Source organism: Mauremys mutica, chromosome 6, assembly GCF_020497125.1.
Source record: "Mauremys mutica isolate MM-2020 ecotype Southern chromosome 6, ASM2049712v1, whole genome shotgun sequence".
In the NCBI taxonomy this organism is placed as follows: Eukaryota; Metazoa; Chordata; order Testudines; family Geoemydidae; genus Mauremys; species Mauremys mutica.
Genome location: NC_059077.1, coordinates 115,893,674 through 115,908,353, shown reverse-complemented (window position 1 = coordinate 115,908,353; position 14,680 = coordinate 115,893,674). Strand labels below are relative to the sequence as shown.

General features: G+C 44.9%; 1 protein-coding gene across 3 annotated transcripts in view; it reads left to right on the top strand.

Moving 5' to 3' along the window:
* Positions 1–14,680, top strand: part of PALM2AKAP2 (PALM2 and AKAP2 fusion) — a 253,860-nt gene that overhangs the window by 228,826 nt on the left and 10,354 nt on the right. For all 3 annotated transcript variants that reach the window (XM_045020799.1, XM_045020800.1, XM_045020801.1), the window contains one exon: positions 7,549–7,727. In XM_045020799.1, the coding sequence (XP_044876734.1) occupies positions 7,549–7,727 (179 nt within the window). The remainder of the gene's footprint in view (positions 1–7,548; positions 7,728–14,680) is intronic.

Here is a 14,680-nt window from a genome sequence, read left to right as displayed (position 1 = left end):
TTAACTTGTTTGGAAGATTTCAGTACAGAATAAAAACCCAAGTCTGTGTCAGTTGTTTTTAAATGCTAATGATGATTGTACTTTCACTAAATTTGAGATAATTACTTCCCTAAAGTGCTGAGAAATCTGAGCATGGGAACTTCTCTTTGCCAGAGTAACAGCCACCACAGCTACCATAAGCCTGCATAGAAAAACCACTTCAGTCTAAAACCTCTTTTTCTCCCCTCCGCCCCCTTTTTTTCCCCCCTCGGATAAATTAACGATCTAGCTGAAATTTCTCAATTTCAGTCTCACTCCAAAGATTAACTTGGAGACAAGGGAAGGGGGAGGTCTCAACAAAAGTGGATGAGTCATTTTATTATTTGTGCAAGCATGAGGAAGGGAAGATTGGGAGCCAAATACGACCCTTCAGAAAGAAAGGGAGATGCGTTTTTTTTTGGTACATGCATAACTCAGAAACAAGGGCTCAACTTCAGCTGTCCCCGCTGTGGTGGTTGGACAGGTGCTAGGGATCGGATGCAGTCAGAACGCTGCAGCTTGCACTTTTAGGTATTTCTGAGGCCGTGGGTGTTGTGCAGTCATTTACTCCAGTTCAAAGAATAAGAAAGAAGGATGGTAACTGTCTATTAACTGTTGGCAAATTTGCCTTTTTAATGGCAACCACAATCCATGAGGAAAACTGTTTCAAAAGAAGAAGAAAAAAAAATCCTGCCACAAGCCGTTTTGTTGAAATAGCTTCTATTGAAATGGTTTTCCTCACGTGTAGCTGTCACCGTAAAACAAGACAACAGCTTCTACGCAGTTAATACAACTATTTCCTGTATGCACCCCCACCCCCACGCTTAGTATCTCAGGTACCATTGTTTGGTGGCTGTTGGTAGCTGCAGCCTTCTTAATGGTGGCTACTGAATTTGTCCCAAGTGCCAATACTATCTGTGGAGTTTCTCCTCAGCCTTCCTTTCATTCTGCACTATTTCACAGCACACCAGCTGGGTGTCACACAGTGCACTTAAACTGGAAGAGAGAGAATGTTCCTGTTTGTGAAGGAGTGTATTACCACTTTAAGGGACTGGCTGGGGTTGCAATCAAGGAGGTCCCCACCCCACCCTAGAAGTGGGCTATATAAATGCAAAGAGGATGCTTGCTGAGAAGGAAGCAGAAGACACATAGGCTGCAGTGAGAAGTGGTGGTTTTCTCTCACCTTTTCATGTTCTCTGTATGTATAAATATCTCCTGTCTGTGTGTTCCGTTCTATGCATCCGAAGAAGTGAGCTGTAGTTCACGAAAGCTCATGCTGAAATAAATTTGTTAGTCTCTAAGGTGCCACAAGTACTCCTGTTCTTTTCTCAGGCTCTAGAAGACCAACCTAACTGTAATTGCTTCTGTCCTGGAGCCTTGTTAAAAGAGGATATGCTATTTTGTTAGTGTGTATTGGCTTCTTCTTTCACCTGGGCTGCAAAAGCAAATCTCTTGCCACCCCAAGCAAGGGGAGTTAAGGTGGGAACACTTACAAAACCACGAGACCACAAGGATTGTGCACAGGGACTGCTCACACCTTTACACTGTCAAATAACATGGCAAATTCTGGGACTTACAGAACCAAAGTAAAGTGCATTAAGGCCCTGGTCCTTCACCTTGAAACTCAATGCTGTTCTGGTCGCCTCATCTCAACAAAGATATATTAGAACTGGAAAAAGTGCAGAGAAGGACAACAAAAATAATTAGGGGTATGGAACATCTTCTGAGGGAAAAGATAGAGGTCTATAAAATCATGCATGGGATGAGAAAGTGAATAAGGAAGTGCTATTTACCCCTTCATATAACACAAGAACCAGGGTCAACCAATGAAATGAATAGGCAGCAGGTTTAAAACAAACAAAAGGAAGTATTTCTTCACATAACACACAGTCAACCTGTGGAACTCTTTGCCAGAGGATGTTGTGAAGATCAAAAGTAGAACTGGGTTCAAAAAGAACTAGGTAAATTCATGGAGGACAGGTCCGTCAATGGCTATCAGCCAAGATGATCAGGGATGCAACCTCATGCTCTGGTTGTCCCTAAATCTCTGATTGTCAGAAGCTGGGACTGAACAACAAGGGAGAGGGACTTGATAACTGCCCTGTTCTGTTCATTCCTTCTGAAGGATCTGGTATCAGCCACTGTTAGAACACAGGATACTAGGCTAGATGGACCATTGGTCTGACCCAGTATGGCCGGCCTTATCGCCTTATGTTTTTAATGGGAGCTTTGTTGTTGATTCCAGTGAGTGTAGGTTCAAACCCTAAGGCCACACATCCCTGGGACAAATGTGACAGCTACAGGAATAGCTATTTCAGCTCAGATATGGAGTGGAGCAGGTGAACTGCAGTTAAGGTGGAAGCCATGGGATGAGGCCAACAGAGAAACCCTGGCCAGAGATGGGACAGGGAGGACTCGTCGTCGTGGAACCAAACTCCATGGAGTAGTGCAGAGCTTCGGCGCAGACTTGCGTAGCCTGCACAATGAAACCCTTTCAGCACTCAGTGGGGCATATGACCCACTCAGTCTTCCTGGCTGTCGTTCACACATGGGGAACCCTCATCTGCTGGGACATCAGCACTGCACTGTCTCCGAAGGCATCCCACATTATATAAGGCAGATGGGGACCATGCGTAAGGCTACAACTTAGTCACGGGTATTTTTAGTAGAAGTCATGGACAGGTCACAGGCAATAAACAAAAATTTGTAGCCTGTGACCTGTCCATGAATTATACTAAAAATACCTGTGATTAAATCTTGAGGTGTGGAGGACGATATGGGGGGGCGCCCCGGGCCAGTGACACCAGCCCTGGGGTCAGCCACACTGGCCACTGTAGAAGTAATGGAGGTCGCAGAAAGTCAGGGACTCCATGACTTCTGCAGGGGCCCTAACCATGAGTCATGGCCTTGATCTCAGAGGAGTGGTTTGTAGCTGTGCAAGGAACGGGTACCTCTCCCTCCCTGAAGGTGGGACACTCCCCCTCAGCATCAGGGCAAGGCTCTGCAGCCATTGAACACAGCTGGCTTTGTGCTGCAGACCAAGGCAGGGGCAGGATGTGGTTAAGGGCTTGTCTACACTACAGCACACAGCTGCGCCACTATAGCACTGTAGTGTAGACACTTGCTATGGCGATGGAAGGTATTCATGTTTGCAGGGGAACCGTTACACCCTGCCTCCCTAAAGTACACTGGTCTCCAGTAGCGCTGCTACTTGTCAGCTTATATCAGCATGATCATCATCAATCCTGTTTTTCAGAAGTTTATAATATGACTGGTTTATAATTCGCTCCTGGTAGAAACAGTGCGGACAATCTCATCCTGCATCTTATTTCTATTGTCCGGTTTTCATTGTGAAAGGCTATATCGAAGTTAAACAGTTTGTCCAGTGTTAAGTCATGTGAGGGAAAATATAGGCTGGAAATGTTATTGATCTAAAAGATATTAGACCAGAGATCCACTATTGTGATGTGATTGCTTTTGGTGCTTAGAAAATACTTTTTTTATTTATGGGACAATGTCAACTTGAACTTTATTTTTAAATTGACTAATTTCAACAGAGTTCCGTTCGTCACAGGACACCCTTGAAATAGTTTATCCTGGTTTAATATACGGAATATATTTCTCCCCTGTCTCTAAGGGTCTTCTCAGCAAGGGAGCGTGGATGGGGCTAAGAGCAACAGAACATAATTTTCTTGGGCCCACTCTTGGTGCCCCACCCTCCCACTCTTGTGGGCACTCCCGCTGTCTGGCCTCTTTAGCAGTACTGTTGAGGTGTAAGACATCCTGGCTTCTAAACTCCTCCCTGGGACCTGCAGAGGAATCCCAGAGAGTGAAGAACCCGTTACCCAAGCACCTGCTGCTCCACCCTCTGGGCTCCCTAATCTTGTGTGGGAAGATGTGAGCAATAGAAGAATGGCACCGTGTAGAAGGGAGGGAAGAACAGTTCTCTGATCCCAGAGGAGAACCAGGGAGGGGAGAGGGCTCCTTCACCAAGGCTCACATTTCTCCCCAGACCCATCCAGAGGTTTGGAGAGTGAAGAAAGGGTCTCAGCTCCCGGTGCCCCTTGGCTTGGCACAGGCGTCCCAGGAAACATCCTCCTAGCACCAAACTTGGAAGGAACAGCAATTCTGCTGTGTCAGCTGAGCACCCTTCTACGGGCCCTGGAAGAGCATACACCAGAGCATCCCCAGCCCTCCAAAGAGTGCATGAGACAGGAAGTGCAGCTGCGCAGAAACTGAAAAGAGAGAGGGAGAGAAATCATTTCCCAGTAACTTCTCAGTTCCAGGAATCTGGGGGTCAGCCATCATCACAGCCACAGCGGAACCACAACATACGATTTCTTTTCCTGTTGACAAGTTCAAGGAACAGAACTCTGAAGAGAGGGGTTTATGTTTGCTCTCTGCCCTTTCTTGATGGCCTGTAACCCTTCCAAAGGAAGCACTATGGGTTTTAGAGAACACAATATATATCCAAAGGGAGATATATCAAGGCTGTTAGGCCAAAAAGGTACCGATGGGCTGTGACTTGGATAGCAATTTTGCATGCACCCTGAGTGCTCGGTCCCATTTCCCTTGAAGTGGGAGTTCTGCCATGGGAGCAGGAGAAGGCTCCTAACCTTTAACTCCCAGTCTCCTCGTTGGCTCACCGTGTTTCTCCTCTGGGAGCAAGATTCCTCATTTTACTTTGCAGCCTTTGCACAAGAACTGAACAGAGCCACATGAGGCCAAGCCATGTCACAGGAGCGCTAGCTGGCAACCCAGGCCCATGTGTCAGCAAATACCTTTGTTCTGGTTTGTTGTCGTTGGATCACAAGCAGCGCACGCTTTCTGGATTTCTTGGATTGCTTTTTAAAAGGACTGGAAAAGCCACTGTCTGACCTTGGGCAAGGCTCTTGGTCTCAGTTTCCCCGTCTAGAAAACGGGAATAATGATGATACTGCAGTGAAATGTACATGTAACAGTACGCTTTCCTGGATGGACTCCTAGTGGCAATATAGGAATTATCGTAGCATCTTGGAGCCCTGGTAATGGACCAGGACCCCATTGTGCTAGGGGCTGTACAAACACAGAACAAAAAGACATTCCCTGCCCCAAAGAGCTTACAATGTAAGTATAAAATAAGAGACAGCAGATGAATGCAGACAACATTCTGCAAGGAAACAATGAGACAGCACTGGTCAGCATGATAGACAGCGGTCACAGCAGATCAACAGCCTAACTGTTGTCAGGATTTGTGTCGGCACCACTGCAAAGGAGAGTTTTAAGGAGGGATTTGAAGGAAAAAAACTGAAGTGACTTTGTGGATGTTTATGGGGAGCTCCTTGCAAGGGAGAGGCAGGCCCACCTTGATGGGGGGAATACCTGGCGATGTTTCTTTTGTTTAATTCTAATCAGATCCCCAAAGCCTCCACCTTGCAGGGTTTTCCAGTAGGCGCAGAGATTGAGATTGTTTGGGGGTGGAAGGAGCCGCCTTCAGTTATGAGCATTATGTACAGCTCTGAGGGATTGTTAAGGTGACGTGGTGTTTATGCCTGAGGGAGAAATCACAAAAGGCCTTGTTGGGAACACTGAGGGCCTGATTCATCCCTGCAGTATACGTGTGTACACCAGCATTCAAATGCAGTAATGCAGTGGGGAATCAAGCCCTGAACCGTTCACTTTTAACAGAGACACGATTTTCCATTAGTTCCGTCAGTTGTTGGGAGTTTCTTTCATTCTCTTCTTTTGGACACCCGTAGCCCTAGCTAGCCAGGCTCTCATGCTGAGCTCTGTTACGTTGAGACAAATCCGTGATGTCTGTGGAGTTACTCAAGATGAGACTCTGCTCCCATGGCATAGAAAATCCCACAAGCCTCAGAGACCCTTTGCAATTTCTAGGGACATCCCAGTAGGTCTGGGGATGGAGTTTCCAGATGAGTCTCTGTATTTGTGAATTTAAGCAAGACTTGTAACATTATATCTATCAGTGTTGTTGGGTTTTTCCCTGTTGGGTCAGAAATGAACCAAGCCCAGCAAGGGGATTTCTTGTTAAAGGCCTTTGCTAAGATTTAATTTCTTTCTTTTAAAAGAGAGCCTGTAGCTTCTAAACAGCATGCACTGTTTTGCTGTGTGTGACCTCTGGTGGCTGCAGCTTTCCGTGACTTGTTCCGTAAGTTACTAGCTTTTGATTTTTCTCTGCAAAGGAACAGCTGAAAATCCATTCGCAGTCCTAGTTAACCCATTTGTGTCTGTGCATGGTTTTGTTTTAAAAAGCCTCCACATCTAGGGGAAAGTTAGTGTGACTTTCTCTACAGTTCCTTTTCCTACTGTAGCTGATTATATTTAGGTTTAAACAGACGATTCTCCTTTATTTGTTTTGCTTCCTGTAAAAGGGGCTCCCCCTCTTCTCACTGCCATGAAGTCCTTATTTCCAAGCTCATCAGTTTCCTTGCCTGAGGTTTGCAGTCATGGCCCTCATCCTTTCAGATGAGGAAGGCTAGACAGGGCTTCCTCCCAGTCTGTTGACACTACCCTTCACTCAGCCAGAGGAGTCGCTGCCTGGTGACATAAGATACAACCTCTCTTCCCAGGAGACCTTCCAGCATCTGCCAGCTTGGAGAACAAAAGCCTCAGGTCCACAGCTGAATCTGGGGTGGGGTCACACAGTACACAGAGCAGTAGCAATAGTCTCCTTGTAGGATCAGTCTTCCCCACGTGCCTGCTTTGTACCCAGTTCTCCAGCTAGGGTAGTTAAGTCGTGCGCACGTTGCCTAGTGAGCAAGCGGTCCTGTCAGCTACAGCCTGAATTCATCCTGGCTCCCAGCCTTTTCATCTAACTACTGGACATGGGGTTCACAAACTCTTCCCTCACCTGGACTACATCTTAATAGAGAGCGTGTTTCACAGATCACCTTCCCCTCCCACTCACAGTCACATGGACCAGCAACTACTTGCATGGAAAAGAAATACTAGGAAATGTATCAAAGATATTTTTAGCTCTTTTCATGCAATTTAGCAGCTGGAAACAAGAAGGAGCCAGAACCATGTAACCGGATGGCCCTTGTTGAACTGCAGGTGCTCTATGGAACACAGTGTGGGGCCCCCTGCACTATGACACTGTGCAGTTCTTTGGGTGTCTGATTCAATAAAAATAAGTCCAGCGATTTCCATAAGCTTGCATGTATGTCCAGAGCACAGAAGTGAGACATTAGGGGTTGGGGGTGGGGTGATTTCACCAGAGTTCTAGTAATGAGCAGTGACAGGGTAGATTCATATATGTACCACTCGACAGCTTTGCTAGGTGTTATGAAATAATGTCACTTAAATGTTTGTGTGAGTCTGGTCGGGGAGGGGGAAAAGGAGGGACTTGAAAGTCACTTTGGCCGTGTTTGTTTCGATACATTATTTTATAGACTATGTTTCAGTATTTCTCTCTGTTCAAGCCACACTGGAAATATTGCTCCAACTCATTCCTTTTGCAAGCTGCGTCTTCAGTTGGAAACGACTTGGGAATCTGTCCATTTAGAAAGGGGTCCCTTCATGTCGTTTCAGGGAAGATAGAGAAGATCAGGCCTCCTCCATCCCCGACAACAGAAGGTCCCCTCTCCCAGTCTGACTTACTGCCTGACGAGGCTGCAGGATCCCAGAGGCCCAAGAATTTGCTGCAGACCCTCATGGAGGATTATGAAACACACAAAACTAAGAGGCGTGAGAGGATGGATGACAGCAGTGTAAGTACACTCTTCCCTTCCCCTCTTCAGTGTGTGTTTCACGACAGGCAGATCGCTGCGGTTGGTAGGACAAAATTTGGCCTCTTAAAGATCAATTGTTCTGTTGAGAATGATTCGCAGAGTGCCTTAAAGGTGTTTAAAGAATTTTAAAAAACCCAAAACCTCCAATATCAGTTTATCTGAAGAGGGGGAAATCAATCAATCATAATGGCAATCGTATAATAATAAACTCTGCCTAGTTGCCCTCTGTGATCAGAGGATCACATGTGAATTCACTGCTCGCTGAAATCCTGCAATTAACTATGTAACCACAGTATGAGCCTTATTACTCATATCTGTGCACTACAAGTATTCACCCAGCACTCATTAGACTCCCAAAGTCCTCTCCCAATATGCTCTGGGTTCAGTGTAAGACCTAGGATGGATTCCCTGAGGACAATATCTTCTTGGTTTGCTCCAGGATCTGGTTAGGAACTTGTGGAATGGGATCCTGGATTTACAGTGGACAGAATGCTGTTTCCCATTGAGTCTGTTCCATTCTTTCCTACAAGCAGAAAGGGGAAATTGACAAAAATTCTGCTCTGAGTTCTTCATGTAGGTGCCTGCAGTTCAAGTGTTTGAACTACCAGCATTGATGTTCAGATGGTCATCAGAGTAGGGGAATGGGTATAAATGTCATGGCTAATGACTGTCAGACTTCAGATGCATACAGTAAGCAAACTGTTCTCCCATCATTACACTGGGGACTTTACAAAGGTGCCGCTCATGACTGTTGTGAGCATAAATGCTGTGTGGGTAGGATAGATGGGTAGTATAAACCCTTACACGTGTATGATTATTGTTAGTGGCTACTATTGGCAGTTGTTGTTTTTTATTTGCTCTAGTGCCCACAATGTGCCAGACTCTTTTCAAACACGTAAGAAAAACAATCCCAATCCCAAAAGAACAGACTAACATGGCTCCTACTCTGAAATCCCAATCCAAGGAGCTCATAATCGAAGGGAACCACCTTCTAAGCACTTCCACTAGAGGTTACAGCCCTGTTAAGACTATAGTCTTTAAAGTTCATACTGCAAACAGTAGCCTACAGAATATGCTGGGTTTTAATCTTTGGTTTATATCAACAGAGTATGAGACTTCAGATTAGAAACAGTGAAATGTAAAAAGATCCCACTCCATTTTTGGTTGTAAGTTAATGCAAACTAGAAGGGTGGGTTTGAAGTGCAGACAGATGTTAGAGTCTGAGCCTGCTCCCATTGAAGTCAATGACAAAACTGCTTTTGATTTCAGTGGAGCAGCAGGATCAATCCCGTAAGCAGGCTTCCCCTGTAGGATGCGAGAGTAGTCTCAGCTCACCTGCTTCCATGGACTTCATCTGGCACAAGAAACTTTGCTAACTTGGCTTGTTGCCTTTCTACAGTGAGGACATGTCTCAAGAATGAGTTACTCGCCAGTGCCCTCTGCCTCTTTCAGAAGAGGTGACTGTCCAATGGGCTCGATCCCCTGGGGGCAAGTGGATAGTTTTCATTGGGTGTTATTAGGATTTTCCCCTCGTTGTATATTGCTGTGCTAATGCCTGTTGAACGATGCTGTCAAACCTTTCATTCAAGAGATTTGGGACCTCATTCGTCTCTCACTTTCTCTGGGTATAACCCAGGAGTAACTTCATTTAAGTTAGTGAAGTAAAACCAGCATACAGGAGAGGAGAATCGGTCCTTACGTGGCCTTAATAACTTTGGAGTTTGTTTCCATCAGCCTTTTTGCTTTAGATCTTGATATTGTTCAGAAGTTGCTTTGCAAAGGGATGAAGACTGATTGCATGCTCATCAGAACCTTTTCCTTGTAGCACTGATGGGTGCAGGTGACTTACCAAGCAATGACTTATGACTGGAATTATCTGCTGTATGTGGATTACCATGTAGCACACATGAGTGCTGCTACTCTCAGAGGGATGTCATGATGCTGAGGGCCAGACTCACTGTTCAGTTACACCAGTGCATCTCCACTGAAGTCAGCGGGGTTGCACAGGTGCCTTCTCGAAAAGAAGTTGGCCAAGATTGTCTGTGTTTGAAATGCGCTTCTGTGTCTTGACTGAGAACTTTGGTCCAAATGAAGAGCATCACGCCATAGAGACAGAACTCTGCGTATCATGGTGGCTCAGTGATAACAACACTATTAAAAGCCTCTGTTAATTAGAATTTTTACTGCCATACAGTTAGCACCATCAAACAAATTGTGCACCAGATCCTGCGCTTGGATAAATTGACGTAGCTCCGTTGACATTAAAGGAGCTACACTGATTGACCCCCTCTAAAGGTCTGGCCCAGCTTTATTTTTGTTCTCATGTTCTGGAAGCTCATCTGGAGCCATTTTTTTTTTTTTACATGTAGTTATGTTCCCCTTTCTGCTTGTCTAAAATCCTGTCATAGGGCTGTGTTTGTAAGACCAGAGTGAGCCTCCCCTAAACAGCTGGAATGTTTTCTTTTTCCTCCCTCTATTTTCCTTTTCTCTTGTATAAACTCCTCCTGAAAGGGGGGGTTGGGAGGGTGAATAAGATATTACAAGATAAAGATGTAGCTTTGCCATGCTAAGCTTGCACCGTCCTTAGTTAAAGGCAATATTTTATGTGCCAGGCTAAGCAATAATTATTTAAACAACCACTAGTTCTGATTTGTCAGCAGAAGCTTTTAAAATGCAGTTTCAGGCAAAAGAGAGTAATCTCTGGATCTAATTACATACGAGAGCAACTCACTGAACCATTTTCAAGTGTCTACAATATACTGAAAAAAACATAATTAACAGGCAAACAGGCAGCTGCCATTTTGAAAATCTGATTGTGTAGAGCAGGCCTCTGGCTCGGCTCACCGTTTGAATGCAAGGAAAATGAGAGACTTTCTAAATTGTTGGCAGATAAGTTCTGTTGGGTCAAATGCTTCTTTCTGCTGGGTAATACAGAAGGGAGCAAAGCTGAACAGACTCCAGTCCCAGTCCTAAAAACTCTAACATATGCAAGATGGGACTATTTGTGTGCTTAAAATTAACCACACGCATAAGTCCTGCAGCACATAATAAATAACAGTAAAGTCAGTGTTTGCAAGGTCGGGGCCTTGGGTGCTCCCTGCTCCAGTGGCACAAGAAGGCGCTTTGTTGTGCTCTAATTTCGGTGTGCTATTGTTCAACATGGCAGCTCCTGTCGGCATTGTCAGCTTTTGTCTTTCAGGTCAGAGCAGACTGCTTTGACAATGGTCAAATCCAGTGTATTTGCCATTTGAAAGACTTCGCTCCGTAAGGGGAGAAAATGTTATTCTCTTTCTCTAGCTGTGTCTTCCAAAGAAGAAGCCACTGGGCGGGAGATGATGGGAAGAGGATACCTGATTCGCTGCCAAGCAGCACGACTGAAATAGTTTGACCAATAAGAGTAAACATGATGGCAATTGGCGAAGCAACTTCATTTAAAAACAAATACATTAAAAAACTAACCTTTTAAACGGATCCAAACTGCTTCAAGTTCTGCTCCCAGTTTTTTTATTTTGTTTCCAACTTCAACACGTCTGTTCAATGTACTAATGCTGGTCTCTTCCTTTCCACCAGTACACCTGTCAATTACTGTCTAGCAAGGTTACTTCCGAGGTACTTTTCAACTGCTTATCTTTGCTTTCTCTTGCATGCTCATTCCACCTGCATGTTGTTTCAGTTTGCATTCCCATGCTGAGTGTCGGTGCTCTTTCACATCAAAACAGGGGTGAGGATGTGTATGGGGGTGGGACCGGGGTCCCAGGGGAGCTAACTGAGGTCACTCAACTGGGGTGAACTGCAAAGAATGGGGCAGACAATCCCCAAAGCTGGTGGATATTCCAATATTTAGATTTACCAACCCAGCACAAAACAGCTTCGGTAGTACCTCACTGGTTACCCAGAAGCCAACAACACGGTTCCCTTAAAGTAACCCAGCCTCAGGCCTCCACCCAGATACCCAAGTCAAGTATGATGAAGACTACTGAAAATCTTATTCATCATATAAAAAGTTCTACCCATCCCAAAGGATCAGACACATTATCTGCCAGGTTAATGAATATTCCAGATCTTACCCAAATGCATTCTACAGCCAATTCTTATAAACTAAAATAAAATGTATTTAAAAAGATAAAAGATCAGTGTACACACAGACATGAGGAAAGTTCTGAGATTCGGATTCATGGCAGAGATGGGGAGCTTTGTAGTTGCAGAGTTCTTTCAGAATTAAGTCCATAGGTTATAGTCCAATGTTTGTATTCAGGGCGGGCCAGTCAGCACTGGGATCTCAGTCCTTATGACTTAGGCTTTCCCCGCATAAAGCCTCAAGCAGATCCAAGATGACAGGACCAGGACCCAGGGCTGGCTCTATATTTTTTGCCGCCCCAAGCGCAAAAAATAAAATAAAATTGCCAGAATGCCGCCCCTGGCATTGTGCTGCCCCACGCACGTGCTTGCTTTGCTGGTCCCTAGAGCCGGTCCTGCATTTTATGCAGTCTCAGGCCTTCTTGTGACAGCCTGGAGTCCCTCTATGAATAGTAGACACTCATTTCCTAAGCATAGCTGGTAATTATCCACACAAGGCAATTGCCTGTTTTTCCACCATTCACAGATGATTGACTATACATTTCAAAGAGAGATGAATACAGCTGTATCCTAGGTTTGCAGTTCATTTAAATGTTAAGAATTTCTTTTGATCTCTGAATTAACAGAATACAGCATAGACAGGGATTGTTGATTACATTGTTGATCTCTACCCATATATATGTAAATATACAAAAACACAAACATTGTCTCCCCATATGTTTTTAAGGGTTGAATTTGAATCATTCATCCTGCAGGATGCCAGGGGGATATTCCCTCTTATCCAGCGACACCCTTTTTCCCCCCTTATCCTTGGATTCTAATTACAATTTTCGAGTGATGAAGATTGTGATTAGAGGGAAGGCACCAAACCAAAACTCAGGATGGGAACTTTCCTGAGCATTGGGTGAGTTAGCATCCAGATTCAGCTCTGACCTTCCCAGATGAAACCCTCCATAATGGGCAAATGTAAAACCTCAGATCCAAACATCCCCAACCTTGGAGAAGTTATGGACCCAGATCCAAATATTGTGACTCTTGCACCTCTCCAGTGATAGTGTCTTCAATGATATCTACATTTGTCCAAAGGATAAACACACCGACCTTTCCCTCTTTGACAGCATAGCTTCAAATCCCAGTTCCAAGTCGCAAAGGAGTTTGGTGACTTCATCCATAGCCAAATCCATGTCCCTCTCCTGGGTAGTTTGTTCCACCTCACAATATGACCATTCCCAGCATGCAGGTTCGCACTATTGACAGCCAAGAGACCCAAGGCTGCAGAAGCAGGGGCATTTTAAGTCAGGATTGAAGTGTATTGACCAAGCATTTGAGGGGATGCTTGCACAGCCCTTACCTCTGCAAAGCTGGGCTGGTCTACACTGCAAATGTACATCCCTGAGAGAGACAGCTATGCGGACCTAAGACCCTCCCTCCCACACACACACACTCTCTCTCTCTCTCTCCCCCCTCAGGTAGACAGCGCAGAGGACTCTCCTCACCACACATGCTCTCCTCCTCTTTTTGGGTGTCATTTATGAATGGCCAACATCATATCCGTGTATATGTTGCCTGTAAGAGGTAGTAGAGTTTAGATTCCTGATACATGGGCTTCGGGTGGAGATGTCTATGTGCCTCCCACATGGCAGGGATAGTATTCTGATAGTAAGGGCGGGGGCGGGGAGGGGGGAGATAAGTGGGAAAGGAGTGAGAGTTGAAAATTGTTGCAGACTAAGGTGAAAGTCTGCAAACTGTAATCCCTGTCACTAAACCTCAGCCCTGCGAAATAGCTTTTCAATCCTGGTGTTTCTGGAATAGATTCTCCACTCAGTGTGGAGGTCCTTAGCAACACAGCTCTGATCAGTATTAACTGGATCCTGTAACACTGCTGAGCTGTGAATATTCCCCATAGTCTGCTGTGGTTTATCTCTTCAGAATCCTAGGTTGTACATTAAAAGCACACCAGACCTTCTTTTGTTGTTCCGCTTTTTAAAAGGACTGCTAATAACTGCATGCTTGCACACACCCACAGTATGGTTATCCTGCAAACTTCCAGTTTTGTCTTGAATGACTACATTACATCAGCAGCTCTAATTCTTAGTGTTCCTTCCACCTACTATACTATAAGGAACACTCTGGTAACATTTAGTTACAGAGGCAACTGAAAAGTTTGTAAAGGTGACCACTGTAAATTTACCAATCACAAAATAGCAAGACCGATGAGTTTTGGTTGCCATTGACTATGACCACACTGCACAGCACCAATAACACGTTCTTCTGTTAGGGTTTCCAGATGTAAGTGAGGCTCCCACTGCACTCTGCAGAAGCCCAGTATGTGCATATACTGTAAACGCAGAAGTTAGCACTACGTATGTACTGTCAATAAAATATCTTCACGCTGCAGAAAAAGAGGGTTTTTTGTGCACGGTCCCTTGTACGCACCGCTGGTAGAACTTACACTCTCAGACTTGATTGGAATGGGTGATAGAGCACAAAAATCGCACTTGCAAGTGTTTGCATGGGAAGAGTTGTGCATGCACAAATAAAGGTGACGTTTTGAGAATTTTGCTGGAAGCAGCCTCAGTATTTATCAGCATGAAGACTTAAAAACAAACAAAGAACTGGATGCCACCATTGCCTGTTGGCGTTTCACCTCACTTACCTGTAAGCTTTAAGAAGTTGCTAGCATTGAGTGCTAGTCAGTTGATCCATTATTCCAAAGAACATGGCAAGCTCTGACCACGGTGAGGAAATATGCTCTAACTTTGTTTTGTAATTTACAAACCCCTTATGCTCATGGAATTACTCCTGTTGGCAAAAGTTCTCTTGAATTCACTTGTACAAATATCAGAGGCTGGAAT